The 18505-nt window shown below is 42.1% G+C and overlaps 1 protein-coding gene across 1 annotated transcript in view; it reads right to left on the bottom strand.

The window, feature by feature from the left end:
- Window positions 1-18505, bottom strand: part of LOC133448345 (cadherin-22-like) — a 221812-nt gene that overhangs the window by 25718 nt on the left and 177589 nt on the right. Inside the window, exon 10 of the mRNA XM_061726770.1 lies at window positions 9444-9565. Coding sequence (XP_061582754.1) covers window positions 9444-9565 — 122 coding nt within the window. The remainder of the gene's footprint in view (window positions 1-9443; window positions 9566-18505) is intronic.

The raw sequence follows: 18505 nt of genomic DNA, 5'->3' as shown, positions 1-18505 counted from the left end.
CAAGCAAAAGCCGCTTAACCCATAGCACCCAGTTATCATTTACTTCTCACCTAACCTTCCGCTATCGCTCCACATGAATTTTCCCTCTAAACACAAATGAAAAGGTTGTGCTGCCTGCTCTGCTGCTTGCTCTCAAACAGGATCAAACTCAACCGCAGTTAAAAGGCTTAGGTAAATCAGATTTTCTCTGCGCTTCCACCAAAAGCGAGAACTGAGCCAGGGAGCTGATACTCATGAATAAGACGGGATGATAACACAACGCAACACAAAACAAGACACAATGGAACGCCCCTCATTAGCTTAGTAAACCGGGCTTTGATCTGACACATTAAAAGTTTGATATCACTGAGTATGTGAGTACGGTGTGTCTGAATGGTAGTCACTGTAACGTGTGTGTGTTCAGGAACACACAATACAGATATGGTATGACGATACAGTATGATGTAAACAGAGCACATTCATTCGAAAGGAATAGATTGTTTTTTCCACAAGAAAATAATTGACATTTATGTCATTTAGCCATGAATCAAGTCATGCCATCAATCATGTAATGGAAAATATGCCTGGGCTTTGGGTGATTTTCCATGGTAACTCGAAACAAAATTGAAGCTCATTTTATACACAAACATCTGTTGAGCAATGGACAACTTAATTTACTGAATAAGTAAGTGGATGTTTGGAAAGAATACATTTCAAAGAGTGTCAGTCTAACAGGCAACAGGTCTTCGAATCAGCAAAAGTTACAGTTTTGATATAGTGCTTAATGACATTATAAATAAAAGTGTGCCATGGGAATTATTTTAAATTGCAGCCTTTTTATACTGATACGCCCTGCTTAAAAGAATTAAGGGAAAACCTTTTAATCAGAGCATATCATCAAGTCAATTAAATGTCTAAGACATTGATCTGGTCAGTTAGTACAGAGTGTTGTTAATCAGTTTCATCTGCTCTGGTGTTAATGAAATTAACAACAGCGGCATGAAGTGCCACCATAAGACGACCCCCAAAACATGAATGTTTTTACAGGTTGAGGTTTCTGACACCCTGCAAATGACCTCCGGCAGGTCACTGGTGTGGATGTCTGACCAAACAATCTGAAATGGCCTACAGGAGGGCGGCCTGAGGGCTTGACATCCTCTAGTGGCCCTGTGCTCACTACCCGGCACCTTGGACCTCGAATAACATTTGACAAAAAACACCAGAATTGGCAGATACACCAGTGGCACCTTGTTTTTTTTTTTTTTTTTTCCCCCACAGATGAAAACAGGTTCACCCTGATCATATGGGACAGTCGTGAAAGGGTCTGGAGAAACCTTGGAGAATGTTATGCTGCCTGTAACATTGTTGAGCCTGAACTCTTTGGTGGTGGGTCAGTTATAGTCTGGCGAGGCGTATCAATGGAGGGAGGCACAGACCACTATAGGCTAGACAACAGCAAACTGACTCTCATCACATATCGGGATGGAGTCCTTGGGCTCATTGTCAAACCCTGTACTGGAGCAATGTACATGCGATGTGCATGTCAGGGTGCACAACAATGCCTGGCCTAGGAAGAAAAGTTCTTAGAGGATAAAGGAATTGATACAATTCTCTGGCTCCAGCCCTCACCCAACTAAATCCCATCCAAAAACCTCACATTTTGTATTTGTCCATCTGATACCGACAAATTGCACCTGAGACTGTCCAGGTTCTCAGACATAATCTGGTCCAGATCTGGTAGTGTCACATTTTTTGAGTTAAGGTTTTTCACAATTGTGGTATCTAAGTTCTTGTTATATCATGAAACCCCATCTCCGTGTTTAAGAATGTCTTGACTTCCTTTGTTCCAATCGGCCCTGATTATGTGGACCTGTGTCTCATCAAGCCTTTTATCTTGTCTTTCTCTTGCTCCCTATGGGTACTGTTTCCACCCTCCATGTTGCCATGTCAGGTTTTTGTAGTTTTGGGGGGGCGGGGGGGTACGTGTGTGTGTGTGCGCGCGCGCAATTCTGCTAAGCTGCGCTATTGGTTTTCTTTTATGTTGATAAATCACTTTTTGGAACTCCTGCCTCCTCGTCTCCTGCATCTGGGCCTACCCAGCCACACTCTTTGATACCCCAGAAATCAGACATCTGGAACATGCCCCAATGTTCTTAATCATGCATACAAGAGCAAACTACGCAGTGCCATTTACTGTAGTTATTGCATATACATTTTTACCAAAAAGGAACAAGAGTTTGCATTTTTTTTAATTTTTTTTTTGGGGGGGGGGAAGTGTTCCTTTAACTTTTCTAGGTAGTGTATTTATGCTCCATAACAAGGCTGTACAGTGTTTGTTTTATGTCTTAACTGTCTTGGCTTTAAGAAGATAAACTTCGCACAAATAATTTATATTTTTTGTCCCTATAAATTGGTTAATAATAAATGACTGAAATAATAATAATAAAAAAAAAAGACTTGCACGCTTTGGTAGTGCTATAGATCAATAAACCTGCTTTTATGCTTTTATACATTTCCAAGGATGGTGAATGTGACATGATGGGCATTTATTTGTTTTCTGGCAGACATATATCAAGATATCTCTGGACACAATTTGAAAATGACAGCAACTGACAGTAATGCGTAGATTTATATATATATATATATATATATATATATATATATATATATATATATATATATATATATGAGAGCTCGGAGTCGAGCCGCTGCTCCTTCACGTTGAGAGGAGTCAGCTGAGGTGGCTTGGGCATCTGTACCGGATGCCTCCTGGACGCCTCCCTAGGGAGGTGTTCCAGGAATGTCCCACCGGGAGGAGACCCCGGGGAAGACCCAGGACACGCTGGAGAGACTATGTCTCTCGGCTGGCCTGGGAACGCCTCGGACTCCCCCCGGAAGAGCTGGAGGAAGAGCTGGAGGAAGTGTCTGGGGTGAGGGAAGTCTGGGCATCCCTGCTGAGGCTGCTGCCCCCGCGACCCGGTAACGGAAAAGCGGGAGAAGATGAGTGAGTGAGTGAGTGAGTGTATATATATATTTTTTTTTTATATTTGTATCCCGATTATTTTCCCATTTTATCACCCAGTGCTCCTACGTAACCCAGTCCTGGGCATTGCTCACCAACCCCTGCACTAAGCTCAAGGGCCAATCCCAATGTTCACCCTACTCACTACCAATAGCCCTCACCCACTACCACTTCACCCTCAAAATGAAGCCACAAGGGGTAGGGCTTTGTAATCTTCCCTAGGGTAGGACCCCCCTCGTAAACGAGTTGTTACAACTCAAGGGGCTTATCCTACTATGAATAAACAACTTCAACTAACTAGGGATTGGGACACCACTGCGTGGTTTACGTTCGGGTACGTAAGCGGTCCTGAACATTTAACGGATTTTTGTGAGATCAGGTTGAAAAAGTTGCAGCTTCACATTAAGCCTGAATTATGGTTCCGCGTTAAATCGACGCAGAATTGGCGTACGGCACGCGTCGCGTACGCCGTAGGCTCTGCGTTGGTGTAATGAGGAACAGACGCAGAGCCTATGGTGTAGGGTACGCGGCGACGCGCACCGTACGGCGCACGTCGCCGCGCAACCTACGCCGTAGGCTCTGCGTTGGTGTAACGCAGAACCATAAATCAGCCTTTATTCTGGCGAAATCTGAAAAAACTTCGCAACAATGAGCAAGCAAGTGATTATGTACATTCACTGAGTGAATATTATGAAAGTAAAATATATATTTCTTGCTAGAAATGTAATCAAAACGCATTTTTATGCAGAAACTAACTCAAAATATTGATTTTATTCACTAAAAAATGAGAAATGTCCACCATGTTTTTTTGTATGATTCAGTATGCAAATGATGACGTCAAGCATTCTGGGAAATTTTCTCTGGCCCTCCGTCGGCGAGTCAGCATCTAAAATCCCTCACTCTGAAGGGCTAGATTCATACCCCCTACCCCTTGTTATGCCCACTACCCCTAGATGCAAAAAGTAATTGGGACACCACTACCCTCACAGGAACGCGCAAAATTTAGGGGTAGGGGTAAAAAGTAGGGCGAGGGGGTGTATTGGGACTGGCCCCAAGTCTCCTCCTTACTTGAGGAGTCAGCAGGCCGCTTCTTTGTTTCTCTGGCCAGACGTAGCGCTTGGATGGATCACGTTATTCCGGCCATCAGGCACCCCAGCTACCCAAGGGAACACGGCGAGAACATGCAAACTCCACACAGAGGCCCTTTCGCCAAATACTATGTACTATGTAACCAACCAACTATAAGTATCTCCATCATCAAAACATGTTTTCAAGTGTTGGCATTCAAAACAGCAAGATAAATACTAAAATCTGATATAAAAATAAAGGAAAAAAAAACAGAATGGAAATGTCGTCCTTGTAAAGATATGACATGATTATGTCATGAAACAAAGAACAAATCAGTGGATTTGGACCAATTATATTAAACTATGATTCACTGTCATTGTAATCTGTTTTTATATTTGGTCCATAAACATAGTCTGAAATATTTTTCTACATTTCTCCCTAATAGGAGGGTTGACAAGTAAAATAAAAGAAAAAAGTTTTTAATTTACAATATTGGGAGCCAACAATGGCCTTTTTTGCTGGGCTAATCATCTCTGTGTGATTAGTAGCTGAAGGTTAATGTGGGCTCTTGCAGATGGGAAAAGGAATGAGAATGGAGAGAGGGAGATCAGACAACATTCCACAGTGATGCACACTGGCAGCAATGCAAAGGCACAGGGGGGCTATAAGTGGTTAAGAGTTGATGGATCAAGGGGAAAAGAGGCCTGAGCCTCATTACGCATGTAAATGTAGCTTCCAGCATGGAGGCCCCGCTTTAAAGCTTTGCTGTTTTAATTATTTCTTTGCTTTCCCCATGATAATTGGGCCTTACTCAGCCCTAGGCCTGTTGGCTATGTAAGGTGAATGAAACACTCTAATGACTTTGTCCATTTTTAATGGTGATCAGTGAAAAGACCTAGCCCACCATTTGATTAGAAAGCAGTGGTGCCTTTTGTCTTAATGTTCCAGGCAGGCCCCCGCTGTTTAATATGTTGTTAGGTAATAATGGACATAAAAAAAATCATTAATGAGCAAAGTTTTGTCAACATCTTCCTTTTTAGATAACCCGTGCTGTTTTTGAGTTAATAAGCTGTTTGCTATTGAGAGAAATATGAAAGAATAAAGTCATTTTTTATGATTAAGTCATATGCTATTTCATGGCCAAACGTATTGTAATAACAGCTTTATATTTTTGATTATCAAATGAGGATTATAACCGTTATTATTGATGATTGAAAGCTTTTTTACATCTATTCAGGTGCAAATTCCAATTTTTCATCATATATTTAAATTTCTGCAGGTATTCAGTGCTGAAAGGGAGACTAACTTAATGATGTGTTGAACAGCTTAATATTTGAAAATTCAGATTTTCTTTCATGGACTTTTTCTGGAAATATTTCTCTACTACTAATTAACTTTGAGGGGAGGAAGCTCGTCATCATAGCCAAGGTATTATACATCTGCAAGGCTGGAAACTAGAGGTTCAACAGTCTGTTGAATCGCAACGTTGTCTACCCCCAATTAGTACAGATTGACATGTTTGACTCAGTTCTGTCAGAAGAAATGAGCCAAAATTCCACCGAGATACAGTGAAGCTTGTTGAGTCACACAAAATACTTGAGCTAACTTTTTTAAAGGTTTAAATGCATGTAAAACAATATTCTCTCACAAATAATCTCTTTTTTATGATTCCGACATTTTACAAATAAAAATAACTTTGGAATCATAAATGCCCTAAAACAGGGAACATTTTTTCAATGTTACAGTAGGACATGACAAGAAAAAAAGTGCATGTATTTTAAACTCTATGCACATTTCTAGTCTAGTTTATGTAGCATCTGACAATAATCATACAACACATATATTCCTTGCATTAATATTAATATTGGTGGAAGGCCTGGGCTTGTTTCCCTGAAAGTATATGGTCCGTTTGTGGAATATTGGAAAACCCCTACATTATGGCCCTATGAAGCAGATGGCACCAGCCTGGAAATTGATAGATCAATGGTTATATCCAAAGTCCCAGCTAATGTTAAGGGCCAGTCCCAATACAACCCCTCGCCCTACTTTTCAGCCCTACCCCTACATTTTGCGCGTTCCCGTGAGGGTAGTGGTGTCCCAATTCCTCTTTGCATATTCTTTGCACAGTGGCCATAACGAGGGGTAGTGTGTATGAATTTAGCCCTTCACAGCTAGGGATTTCAGATGTTGACTTCGCAACCGAGGGCCAGAAAAATTTCCCAGAATGCTTTACGTCATCATTTGCACACTAAATCAAACAAAAAAACATGGCGGATATTTCTTATTTTTTAGTGAATAAAATCAATATTTTGAATTAGTTTCTGCATAAAAATGCGTTTTGATTACATTTCTAGCGAGAAATATATATTTTACTTTCATAATATTCACTCAGTGAATGTACATAATCACTCGCTTGCCCGTGGTTGTGAAGTCTTTTCAGATCTTGCCAGAATAAAGGCTGATTTATGGTTCTGCGTTACACCAACGCAGAGCCTACGGCGTAGGTTGCGCGGCGACGTGCGGCGACGTGCGCCGTACGGTGCACGTCGCCGCGTACCCTACACCGTAGGCTCTGCGTCGATTTAACGCAGAACCATTAATCAGCTCCCAAGCCGGCAGGCTGTTCTCATCCCGAAAACATTGGAGCAAATTTCTTAACAGGCATTATTTGGATAAACTGAGCCCAGGTTGGGGATCTTAACGGTTACTTTTACGCCTGGAAAAAAATATTAAAACTTAATAAAGTGGCATATTAACAGCACTACAGTGGAAATTAAAACTTGCTTTTAGCTCTCGGCTTCCTGATATGGTGTGACGTATGTGCAAACGTAACTACGCAGTCACTTACGTACCCGAAGGTAAACCATGCAGTGACATAGCAAGTGGTGTCCCAATCCCTAGGGAAGATTACAAGGGCCCTACCGCTGTGGCTTCATTTTTAGGGCTAGTGGTAGAAAGTAGGGAGTGTATTGGGATTGGCCCTAAGTATACCCCTTATTGCTTGCCATCCAGTTCCAGTAAATATTTCAGCCACAGATGATACCAGGCTTTCTTTACAACACTATACTGAGGGTTATTACATTTTTCCATTTTCATTGGGGGTGGGGTTGCCTGCCTGAATAATCCTCAGAGCTATTTTGCCTTCTTGGAGTCCTATGCATGGAAGCTGGAAATGAGACTTCTTATGCTGGGAGCCTTCAATGCTCAGGTGTGTAACAACAGCATTACCTGAAAGGGCATTATTAGCAGGAACTGCCTCTGATCTGCCTTGTGTTACTTGTGTGCTAGTCATAGTTTGTCCATAAAAAAACATGTTTCAGACATAATGGTTCCCATAAATAGCTTGTTGGGTGATTTTTATAACTGTATCATTGCATTGGTGGCCAAATGTTCTAAACACTTGGGTAAAGAGTGGAGAGTTGTCTTCTGATCACTATCTGGTGGCTAGATCAGATGGTGGGGATCATATGGCTGGAGAGAATGCTAGACAGACTGTAAATTCAAAACTATAGTGGGGCTTTGCTGCGACCATCTGGCAGAAAAACCCTAAAAAAGATCTTCTTAGACATCGGGTCTGAATGGTCCACTTTCTGTGCCTTCCTTTACGAGGCAGCTGACAAGAGTTGCGGCTGAAAGGTCATCTGCGCCTGTGGTGGTGGCAATCTTCAAACTCTATTTGTTTAGTTTTTGGGACTCTGGAAGAAACTGACGGATATTGGTAGGCCAAGTGGGCTTTGGCCTCAGCACTCAATGGGGCAAATACTTGGGTATAGGGGAAGTTTGGTGAGGCCAAGCAAAATAACTTTTGATCGTACCAAAGAAGGTTCTGGCAAACTGTCAGGTGACCTTAGCAGGAAAGCAGTGCTTCACTCTTGCTATGCGTTGTAGATTTCTGGTGCTGTTGGCTTCAACTAGTAATGTTGTTAGATTGTGTAAGGAATACTTAAATGATTTCCTCAATGCCCCCTGATATGGCTTAAATATAGGAAGCTGAGTCTGAACTCCTTTGTTTCATGGTAGTCTCTTCCATCACTGGGGCTAAAGTTGTTTAGGTAGCTAAAGAGAAGCAAGAAAGAGGAAGATTGACCGGTGTACATGGGCACCATGTGGACTAATGCAGACTGTTCGGTTGTGTTGAAGAGAGTAGAGCCAAAAGCCAAGACTGTTAATCAAATTTACATTCCAACCCCTCAGCATTGGTCATGAACTGTGTGCAGTGTCTAAAAGAATGACACTGCTGATACAAGTGGCTGAAATGTTTTTTCTCCGTTGACTGGCTGGATTCTCTTATAGAGATGTAGTAGGAAATGTGGCATTCAGGAGGGAGTCAGAATAGAGTAGCTGCTCTTTCAGTTTGAGATGAGCTACTTAGGATGGTTTTGGCACCTGGTTAATACGCCTCATAGATACCTTCCTAGGTAGATGTTTTTGGCAGGTCTTGTGGTACACCCAGGATATGCTGGGGGGATTATATCCATTGGCTGGCATGGGATTCCCTCAGTATTTTCCTAAAAGGAGCTTGATATGTTAGCCAGGGAGAGGGAAGTCAGGGCATCTTTTGGGTCATGGGGTTGAAGTTAATAAATTGTCATTCACAACCTCATGATGATTGTGAGACCCCCTTTTTGATTATAGTATTTATTAACCATTGATGTTATATCCTCATGAAATCTGGCAGTAATTCCTGTCCTGTATGTAGGGCATGGGTCTCTAATGTATATTTGTGCAGTACACTGATGGCAACATTTTTTGAAGATAGTTATATTAACAAACTATGATGTATGATGTTGCTGGGTCACTGGTATGTGGAGCACAAACAAGCAACTGGTTTAAAGACTATTCTAAATGATCCTGTTATTTGAAACTTAATTATTTTGTCTATATCAATCAAGAGAAAAAAATAAATATACTCTTAGCCATAGCACTTAGCACTGTCATGGATTAAAACAGTACGTATCTGATTTATTGAGTTCTGTTTTGCCTGGCAGAGTTAGCCACTAAACATAAATCCACTTTTCTGATTAACTATTCTTTTGTATGGTGTTTACTTTCATCAAACTTTATCCAATGTGTCAGCTTATCAGAATGGTGAATAATTTAGCCTTTTTCAAGTCTTAAGTGTGGATATACTATTTCTTGCAGTTGTTTATGAGGGATACAAAACAATGTGGTAAATAAAAATAAGTCTAATTAGTGCAGAGACTCCTGTCTTTGTTATTACGAGCTATGACTTGGAACATTTGTCTATACAGCCACATCATCTAGATCAGCCACATTTTTATTGTTTTTCGGGCAGCAAAGATTATTTGGTAATCTCTTCTCCGCGCTTAAAATGTAGAGATGGTAAAAGGAAAATAAAAATAAAAACACATACCTGGCCAGGTTTGGCGTCTTCACATATAGAGGCTTCATATGGTGTAGCCAGTTCAGGGGGATTGTCATTTACATCCAGAATCCGAATACTCATGACTGAGTAGGATGCCATTGTGTCGTTATCTACAGAAGATAAGCAGACATACAGAAAGCAGTAAGAATTGTGAGAAAATATGTCTGCCATGTATAATGACGAAATATCACCTGTGAAATAATGTATGTCGCAATGCTATCACTGTGTGGTTTTCCTACATGAAACAAGTGCTTGGAAACTGACTGGCTGAGATTCTGATAGTAGTTACAGTATGTCTCACATCATTTGAGAAGGCCACATTTGTCAGTTATCCAACAACTGTGATTCACTTTATTCAATAAAACTGTCAAGAGCTGGTGTTACCTCTGCTCTTTATTCATCTAACGGCAGCCCAAAGCGAACTATCGTTAAACTTTGGGGTAACAGCATGTATTAGGCTAAAAGTCCTGCCAAAATGCAGCTGAGCAAACAGCCATAGTTCTACTGCCTGCAGTTGTGTGGACATTGACAGAAGACTGCAGCTGAAATGCTGCTGACGTGATGATTTTTCCGTAAAAGGCTGCAGTAGATGAGATGTAAGGTTCCATGTACAGGTTTTTTTTTGCGCAAATTTAGAATGATGGAAATTATGTTGATATACACAATTATCCACTAACATAAAGGCAGTAAGGTATCGATTGTGGCTGAGAATCTGTTGCCCCGTCCAATTATGTATACTGATTACCTTAACACCATTGAATGTTTATAAAATGATATCAAAGCTACCATTTTTTTGTGATAACACCACTCCATACAGCTGTAGTTTGAGAGCAAGCGGAACATCTTAACAAATAGATGTTCTGTTAGACAGAGAGAAGTTCAGTTTAACACAGCAGTGCATTCAAGACATTTTTAATAATGATGAAGCTTATATAATTAGTATAACCAAAACCCACATCAAATTAGCTTCATTTGTCCTTGAATCTTAATTTCTTTTCTTAATCACATGATAATATTGGATGGAGTTTCCATTATACTCACAAAACACTATGTACAATATAGAGAAGAGCCTGAGGGCCAGTGTCTGTGTGTGCGTGTCTGCCTGTGTGCATGCTTATCTGAGTTTAGGAGAAAAATGGAGACGAGACAGAGAACATTATGTGAAACTGATCTGGTTGCTTTCAGTGTTGGTCTGGATATGCTGGTTAATTGGAGTACACAGTTTATGAATAAATCAGCACACACAGCTGTCATCACCCAGTTAACACATTTGAGTGGCACCCCACAGAAAATTCAACAGCACCCACCTACTTCCAATTACAGGCAGAAAAATCCATGTAAATCCTTGCAGTTTGAACCATTCCACTCAAAGAGTTGTAACTCAACAATTATGGAAAATATTTAGACACAACTAAAGCCACTTTTCCTCTGAACAGTACAGCTAAGTTGAAACCTGTATTGTGCAGTTAAGAGTAATAAGCTCTGATCTAGCTGGTGTTTTCACTGCCAGGTCTGTTGACTAGATGGCTGGAGCTATGCAACATCATACCCATGTGACGCAGTGTCTCCAATGAAATCAAGGAAGAGCTTACGAACTGTTGAACAGAGGTTTCTGATGAATTACATTTGGTTTCTGAAAGCTCTGGCAATTGGACAGCCCTGTCAAGTTGGATAGCACAAAATCTTTAAGGCAGATGTTTGGGTCTTTTGTCCTCTGAGCATTGTATACCTACTCAGCATGTGAGGTGTTTTGGTCACAATAATCAAAGTGATTGGCTGTAAAACCACCTGAGGAGGAGATTCAAGGCTGAATTGTACGTATTGGATTGGCGGGACCTGAGGAACTTTCCTCTGTTAAATGTTGGCCGCTCCCTTTAAACATATGTCTTATGTCACTCTTAGCTCAAAGCCTCTATCAACTCAGTTAAAAATGTGTGCATCAATGTTATCAAAAGAGCTATGTTTGTGATGCAGCATGCATCTCAAGGATAAGGCCCAACACCGTTTAAGCCTGAAATTCCCCAACAGTCAGTTAGAACTGAAGAAGTCTTGCAAATCAGAGGTGAAATGCCTTCAAGAACCAAGCAAAGAAGTCCAGTTACCTTCTATTCAAGTGTTTAAAGAATACTTCAAAGGCACGATTAGTGAGGCTAGCCAACAGTTTGTAAGCCCCAATAAATTATTTAGCATTCCAGATATTTAAGAGTTGGTATGTGATGATTTGGCGAGTGATGGGTACTAAGGAGTTACACTCAGAGAGGGTAGGAGGAGATGCAACAAACATAAGCACAACAAAATCAAATATTTCAGAGAAACATCAAAAAAAGTGCAAACAATATGATCTGCTTAGAATCACTGAGCAGAATGTGGTTGAAATCTTGTAAGAATATCTACACTTGTCAGATGTTTCCATTGTAAAACAAGCGTGGAGAGAGTTTGGACAGAAACTGTCCCCTTTTCAGAATAAAACAGGTTAATTATCCAAATGCTACCTGCTATTTTGTGTTGTTGATAACAGGAGAGAGACTGGTTAGTATAATACTTACATATTTCTATAATTGCTTTATATAGACCTGGTTGAGTCAGGACTTAAGCACAGTGAAAAATCTAGTACTTGTGACCTTCCATTGCCATTAGTTGTGTAGTGTGAACCAACTATGGTGTTGAGCTTTAATCACTCATTCAGTCGGCCGTAAGGCTGTTAATTATTTTGTTGTTGCTGTTGTTGCTTTCCTAAAGATACTGCTGAAATATTTGGGGTTGTAATTGTGGAAAATGAAAAAAAAAAAACAACATTTGATGTCAAAGATAAATTGAAATCATGAGTGAACAGAGGGATTCCATTCTTCTTATTACTGTGGGCAAACACCTGTTAGAAATGTTCTAAACAGACATATTGGTGCAAGACAGAGATGAAGAAAAAAGATGGTCTGGATTTACTTGAGAAAGCAAAGCAATAGCAATTTTGCCGAAGTTCGCAAGCGCTCTCCTACTGTTTCTCAACACCACAACAGTTTTGTCTAAAAGTGGCACAACAGCCAATGAGATTGCTGGGTACAGCTAATTACATAATCCTCGCATCAATGCTGGGTTTTAATTGACTGCTTTTTGCCTGCACAGCAAGAACCTAAATGCATTAGGAGTTCCACCAGTGCAAGATATCACTTGTCTTCTTCCTCTAATTCTAGTGCTGTCCCCGCTGTGCCAGAATGGAAACCAGCAATCATCAAATGTTACACATTTTACATTTCAATTGGGGAAATTTAAAACAGATTAAACAATCTTTGAATGCACCGCACATTCCCGCTCTAAAAATCTCCATCATAAGAAAAAAATAAATAAATAGAAGTTATTGAGTCAAGTTCATTCATGTGGACCAAGTGGCACTGTTCTAAATCTGTCTTCAGACAGAAAAGAATAAAAGGATTTCAACAGATTACTGGCATGCTCTGCATCTGTGTGGCACAGACCAGCTGTCAAGAATCTTACACAAGGACTGTCTCTCAGGCGCTGAATTATGCTGACATTACTTCAGGGAAGACAGATAGAGGATATGAGTGGGTGTGCATGTCTCCGCATACATGCACATGTCTGTATGAGTGTGCGTAAGTGGGTGTCTGGGGTGTTATATTGGCTGTGACCAAACGGTTCTTCTACGTTGCTAGAAGAAATTGTTTGGTTTAAAGTGTCACTTTTGTCAGTAGCATAAAATGAAGATACAAATGTACTCAACTGTGTCAGAGTTTTGCCTTTTTTCTGAGCTGGAGGCCTCCAAAGCAGGCACATAGGCTATAGAATATTACAGTAGCTTTTCTTGAATTGTGTTTTTTTTTTTAATATTGCAACAAAAAAGAACAGAACAAAAACATCTGCCAACATCCATAAGTAAAAGGCTAATAGTGTTTTGAGGTGGGAACACAAAGTATACAAACCCTGTCTTATGAATCAAAAGCATCATTGATATGTTATAGTTCATCCATTGCCTTGGATAAAAATACAACATTTTCATCAAGTTCAATGATAAAACTTCATTAAAAAAAATTGTTTTGTCTTTAGGCTGCCCTTTTTTGTGCCACATATTCCCATTACAAATTAGCATATTTAAACAAAGCCATAATGCTGGGAATTATTTAAGAAATTTTAAATCTTCGCATTTGTTTCTGATCTTTTTTTTTCAGAAATAAGCACAATGTCTTTACACATTTCACAGTCGAGGCATGTAAATGAGTTAAAGCAGCACAATGTAACTTTCAGCTTTTGTTGAGTTTGGCGGCTCCTTTGGATAAAAGCGGTAGTGCTTTACCAGTAGTGTGGAAGGGTTCCTACCATGCACCTCAAAGTTACATAGTGCCAGTGAAGGCGATACAGATCCCTCATACCATGACAGAGGTGTCATTAAACCTGTTGGAAGTTGATGTACCATCACAATGACTCTGGAAATATTATATTAAGGTGGAAAAGTTACATAGTGCTGCTTTAAAGTAAAGTGTCAAGAAAAGTGGTTCAAGTCTTCCAGAATGCATCAGACAAACCAGTGTCCAGGGGCCTCATCTATAAAGCTTGCTTGCGCAGAAAAAGCGCCTGAAAGTTGCGGAAGCCACCATCTACGCAAAGCCTCGGATCTAAAAAGAAAAAACTAACCGAAAAATCTGCTTATCTTTACGGCAACCCCGACCCTCCCGTAAGAATTTACTTAAGACACGGGGAACTGGCGAGGCAGGCTGTGAGGTGGTGAAATGAAGCCAGATTCATGTCATACTCTTAATAATGTCATCACATATCACAACATATATCAGACTTATAATAAAATATCGCTGATCGTGTGATCGAAGTGGGGGGGACAAATCATGATTTTGAAAAGACGGGGGACATGCCCCCCCCTGTTGCGCCGGGGCACTCACGGCGTTCCGCGCAGCAACTCACTCGCTTTATTTTATACTATTTATTTTTATACTTTTACTGTGACCACAAAATAATGTCGTTTTCCTGTCCTCCACCTCATCCACAACATCTCGATCTCAGATCTCAGTGAAATTCAGTGGCACCGTGGCTGCTGGACACCCTCATTCATCCTGAAGCCAAACAGGCTGCAGGAAGCCACTGCGCATGCTCAGCAGGCTCATTCATATGCAAAAACATACCATTTTTGGTATGAAGTGGGCGTGTAGAGGGCGGGATATGAGCCGGATTCAGCTGCGCAACCTTCCAGCTAGACTGTGATTTATAAAGAGAACCTTACGTGGAAGTGTGCGTGCACGCGGTTTTATAGATCCTGATTTTTTTTTTGCGCCCGCCATTTTCGGCTTTTGGGTGTACGTGCACTTTTAGTATGAATTCTACGCACTCCATTTTGAATGAGGCCCCTGGACAACATTTAATTCAGTAATCCATGCTTAATTTACACATAACTGTGAGATAAGATTCATCATCCAGACTTTTTATTTTATTTTATTTTATTTATTTATTTATTTTTTTTATTTATTTATTTATTTTTTTTTCACCTTGTCTGCACACATATTATTGATTGATACCATGACGGTAGAAACCAAAAGTGTATATATGTGCATTATTACTATATGTAATATATACATATATATACGCACACATATGCGTACACATACATAAATATACACATACAAACCCAGTGTTTTTTTTTTTTTGGGGGGGGGGGGGGGGGTGGGGGGGGGGGGGGGGGTGACGACATCCACTGCCAATCCAGGAAGCAGGAACACACGGAGACACACGTCAAGCACTGGAAATCTGCAACAAAAAACCACAAACAAAGCACGAAACCGGCACTGAGCCAACCAAAACACGAACAGCAATCGACCTAAATCTTGAGATCTGATCGCAGTCTGAGCTAAGCTATCGCTACCGCTACCTAAACCCAAAAACTAGAGAGCCAGCATGCAGGTGAACAAGCCAGTGTGTATGTCTATGTGTGTGTGTGTGTGTATGTATATGATCATGCGTGTGTGTGTGTGTGTGTGTGTGTGTGTGTGTGTGTGTGTGTGTGTGTGTGTGTGTGTGTGTGTGTGTGTGTGTGTGTGTGTGTGCATGTGACTAAATGACTGTGTGTGTGTGTGTGTGTGTGTGTGTGTGTGTGTGTGTGTGTGTGTGTGTGTGTGTGTGTAATAAACCAAACAAAGCTCCACCTGAAGTGTATCTATAGTGGGGGAGGGGGGGGAGCGACCCCGCCACCCGCGAGACCAGAGGCCGACAAGGAAGAGCCCGGAACCCAGGCCACCGGCAAACCCCACAGAGGGGAGAAGTAGGAGGGAGGCAACCCACCGCCTGCGAGGCCCCCCCCCCACCCGGCGGCGGCCGAGGGGGCCCGCGGGCGGGGCCCCCACGGCGCGGAAAGAAGCAGCCAGGGATCCCGCGGCGGCGGACCGCGACCCAGGCAATCCCCGGCCACCCGGTCCGGGCCGGACACGCGGCCAGGAGGCCCTCACCCTTCAGGCCAACGACCCCCACCCGGCAGGGGGCCAGCCTGCCCGGAGAGACAGAGCCGTCCCAGCCGCCGACGCGGGCAGGCGCACCCGTCCCCCACGAAAGTGGCCCTCCAAGACCAGAGGGGCGGACTTTTTCTGACTGAAACTAAATAAACAGATAATTTAAAGTCATTATTACTTTTGCCAGTTCACTGTTTCTTTTGCATGCAGATCATATAAAGGCTCCGTATAATACTTTTCCCTACTTTCAATGGTTCAAAATTGACTGAAATTGTAATAGACCCAGGTTTCTGTCTCTCTATTGGTCATTTTAAGAGAGCCGCGACTGATAAAGCAGTAAAAATACGTTTTGAAAAAACAGAAATCCGGGTTTTCTTTTCTTCTCATGTAAGCAGAATTTTTATAATGCAGATTGGTCCTCTTACCGTGAAGCTCAACCCAGCCCATTAACCTGTTCCCTGTAGGGACAGATGAATGGGCATCCCTCAGACATAATTCAGTCCAAAAAGAAACATTATCCAATTTGTCTCTGTCATTGTGGCATGTGATTGGCCGTACTGTGGCTGATTGTTTCAGGAATCAGGCACAGCCAAGTGAGAGGGAGGCCAAACATGCTGCTAACAGGAGCAAGCAAAGAAAGAGAAGCATTAGGTTGCACAACCAAGTAGGTTTAAAAGTTTCCCAGCTGCTGCCTTTCTGTGTGGAGTTTACATGTTTTCCCCATGCTGCATGGGCTTTCTCCCCCCCACAGTCCAAAAATGTGTATACTGGGTCAACTTGTAGGTTTACATTTCTCATAGGATTTAGTGTGAATGGGTGTTGTTTGTTTATATGCAGTCCTGGGTTCAACTTGTGAGCTTTTTTGGGTGTACTGCTACCTTTTGCCCAATAAAGTAGGATAGGCTCAACTGTAGGCTACGTATTCGTATCTAGTAACACAGGGAATTTCTGAGTCGACATCATGTGAGAGGAAGGCTGCACCCAGGGCCATGCAGGGACAAATTCATCTCATTCTATGGTCAACTCAGGCTCACCAACTGACTGCATGTTTCAGGACTGTGGAGTAGCACTTAATTGGATATTCATCATATGACCCCATTCACACATTGGACATACAGTATTATCCTTGCTCTCGGCATCTAAAATGGATCTGTCTACTTACACAGTGGCTGTGCTTAATCATATAAGGCTCTGCATGGAGACTGTCACTGTGGTCAAACCCTGGATGACAAGTGAAGTCAGAACTTTCCTCAGGAACTGCAAGATCGCCTTCAGGTCCAGTGATAAAGAACTGTACAGGGTCAGAAGAGCTGAACTAAAGGAAGGCACCAAGAAAGCCAAAGGATACTTCAGGAGGAAACCACCTCTCCAACATTAACCCACGGCAGGTGTGGTGGGGGGTACATCAGCTGACCAACTTCACGGGGAAGACCAACACATCAGTGGACCCAAGTGCTGCACTGGTGGAATTATTTAATTTGTTCTTTGCATCCTACGAGATCACACCCCAGCAGGCTGCAGCCACTCCACCCCTGCCTCAACCAACCTTCAGGCTCCAGCCACTGACTATGCAGGAGCAGGATCTGGCACAGATACTCAGCAGGTTGAACACCAGGAAATCAGCCGGACCTGAGGGTGTTCCTCGGAAAGTACTCCAGGCCTGTGCTGTTCAGCTCTCCCAGGTCTTTACATAAATCTTCTACCACTCCCTGTCGCAGGCCTCCATCTCATTCTCTTTCAAGTCAACCACCATCATCCCTTTACCAAATAAATCATTCACAGCCTGCCTTAATGATCATTGCCCAGTTGCACTTAACACCTGTTAACACTAAATGTTTGGAATGTCTTAATGTCTTAAAACACATCAATGACTGCCTTCCTCCCTCCTTCAACCCTCACCAATTTGCTTATAAAGCAAATAGATCAACAGAAGATACCATATCCATAACCCTCCATATTGTGCTGAGCCACCTGGAACGTAGAGATACCTAGTTTGATTATAGCTCAGCAACACTATCATTCCTGACATCCTCGTCAGCAAACTGTCTGGCCTAGGACCTCCACCCATTCACTTTCAGTTTGATCAAGGACTTCGTCACTGACTAAAGATAGTGAAACTTGGACCCATTCTGTCATCCACCCAGTTACTTAGCGCCGGTTCCCCTCAAGAGTCTGTGTTGAGCCCGTTGCTTTACGCCCTCTACACCACAGACTGCAGCCCTGCCCACCACTGTAAAGATCAAGTATGACGCTACGGTGGTGAGGTTCATTGCAAGAGCAGATGAGTCCGCTTACAAAGGCAAGGTCCTGAAACTGGTGGTGCCAGGCCAACAACCTTTGTCTTAACACCACAAAGACAAAGGAGGTCATCCTGGACTTCAAGAAACACAGGGTGGATCTGCTGCCTCTTTGCATCAATGGCAATCTTGTGGAGAGGGTCCACAGCTTCACTTTCTTGGTACCACCATCTCCGCTGACCTCTCTTGGACAGCCATTGTTAACAAAAAGCCCAGCAGCCCCAACACTTATTGAGAGTCCTGTGGAGGAAGAATATCTGCAAGAAGCTGCTGGTATCTTTCTATGTCTAGTGTCCTT

Source organism: Cololabis saira, chromosome 8 (assembly GCF_033807715.1).
Source record: "Cololabis saira isolate AMF1-May2022 chromosome 8, fColSai1.1, whole genome shotgun sequence".
NCBI lineage: Eukaryota > Metazoa > Chordata > Actinopteri > Beloniformes > Belonidae > Cololabis > Cololabis saira.
This window is presented reverse-complemented; position numbering and strand designations above follow the sequence as displayed.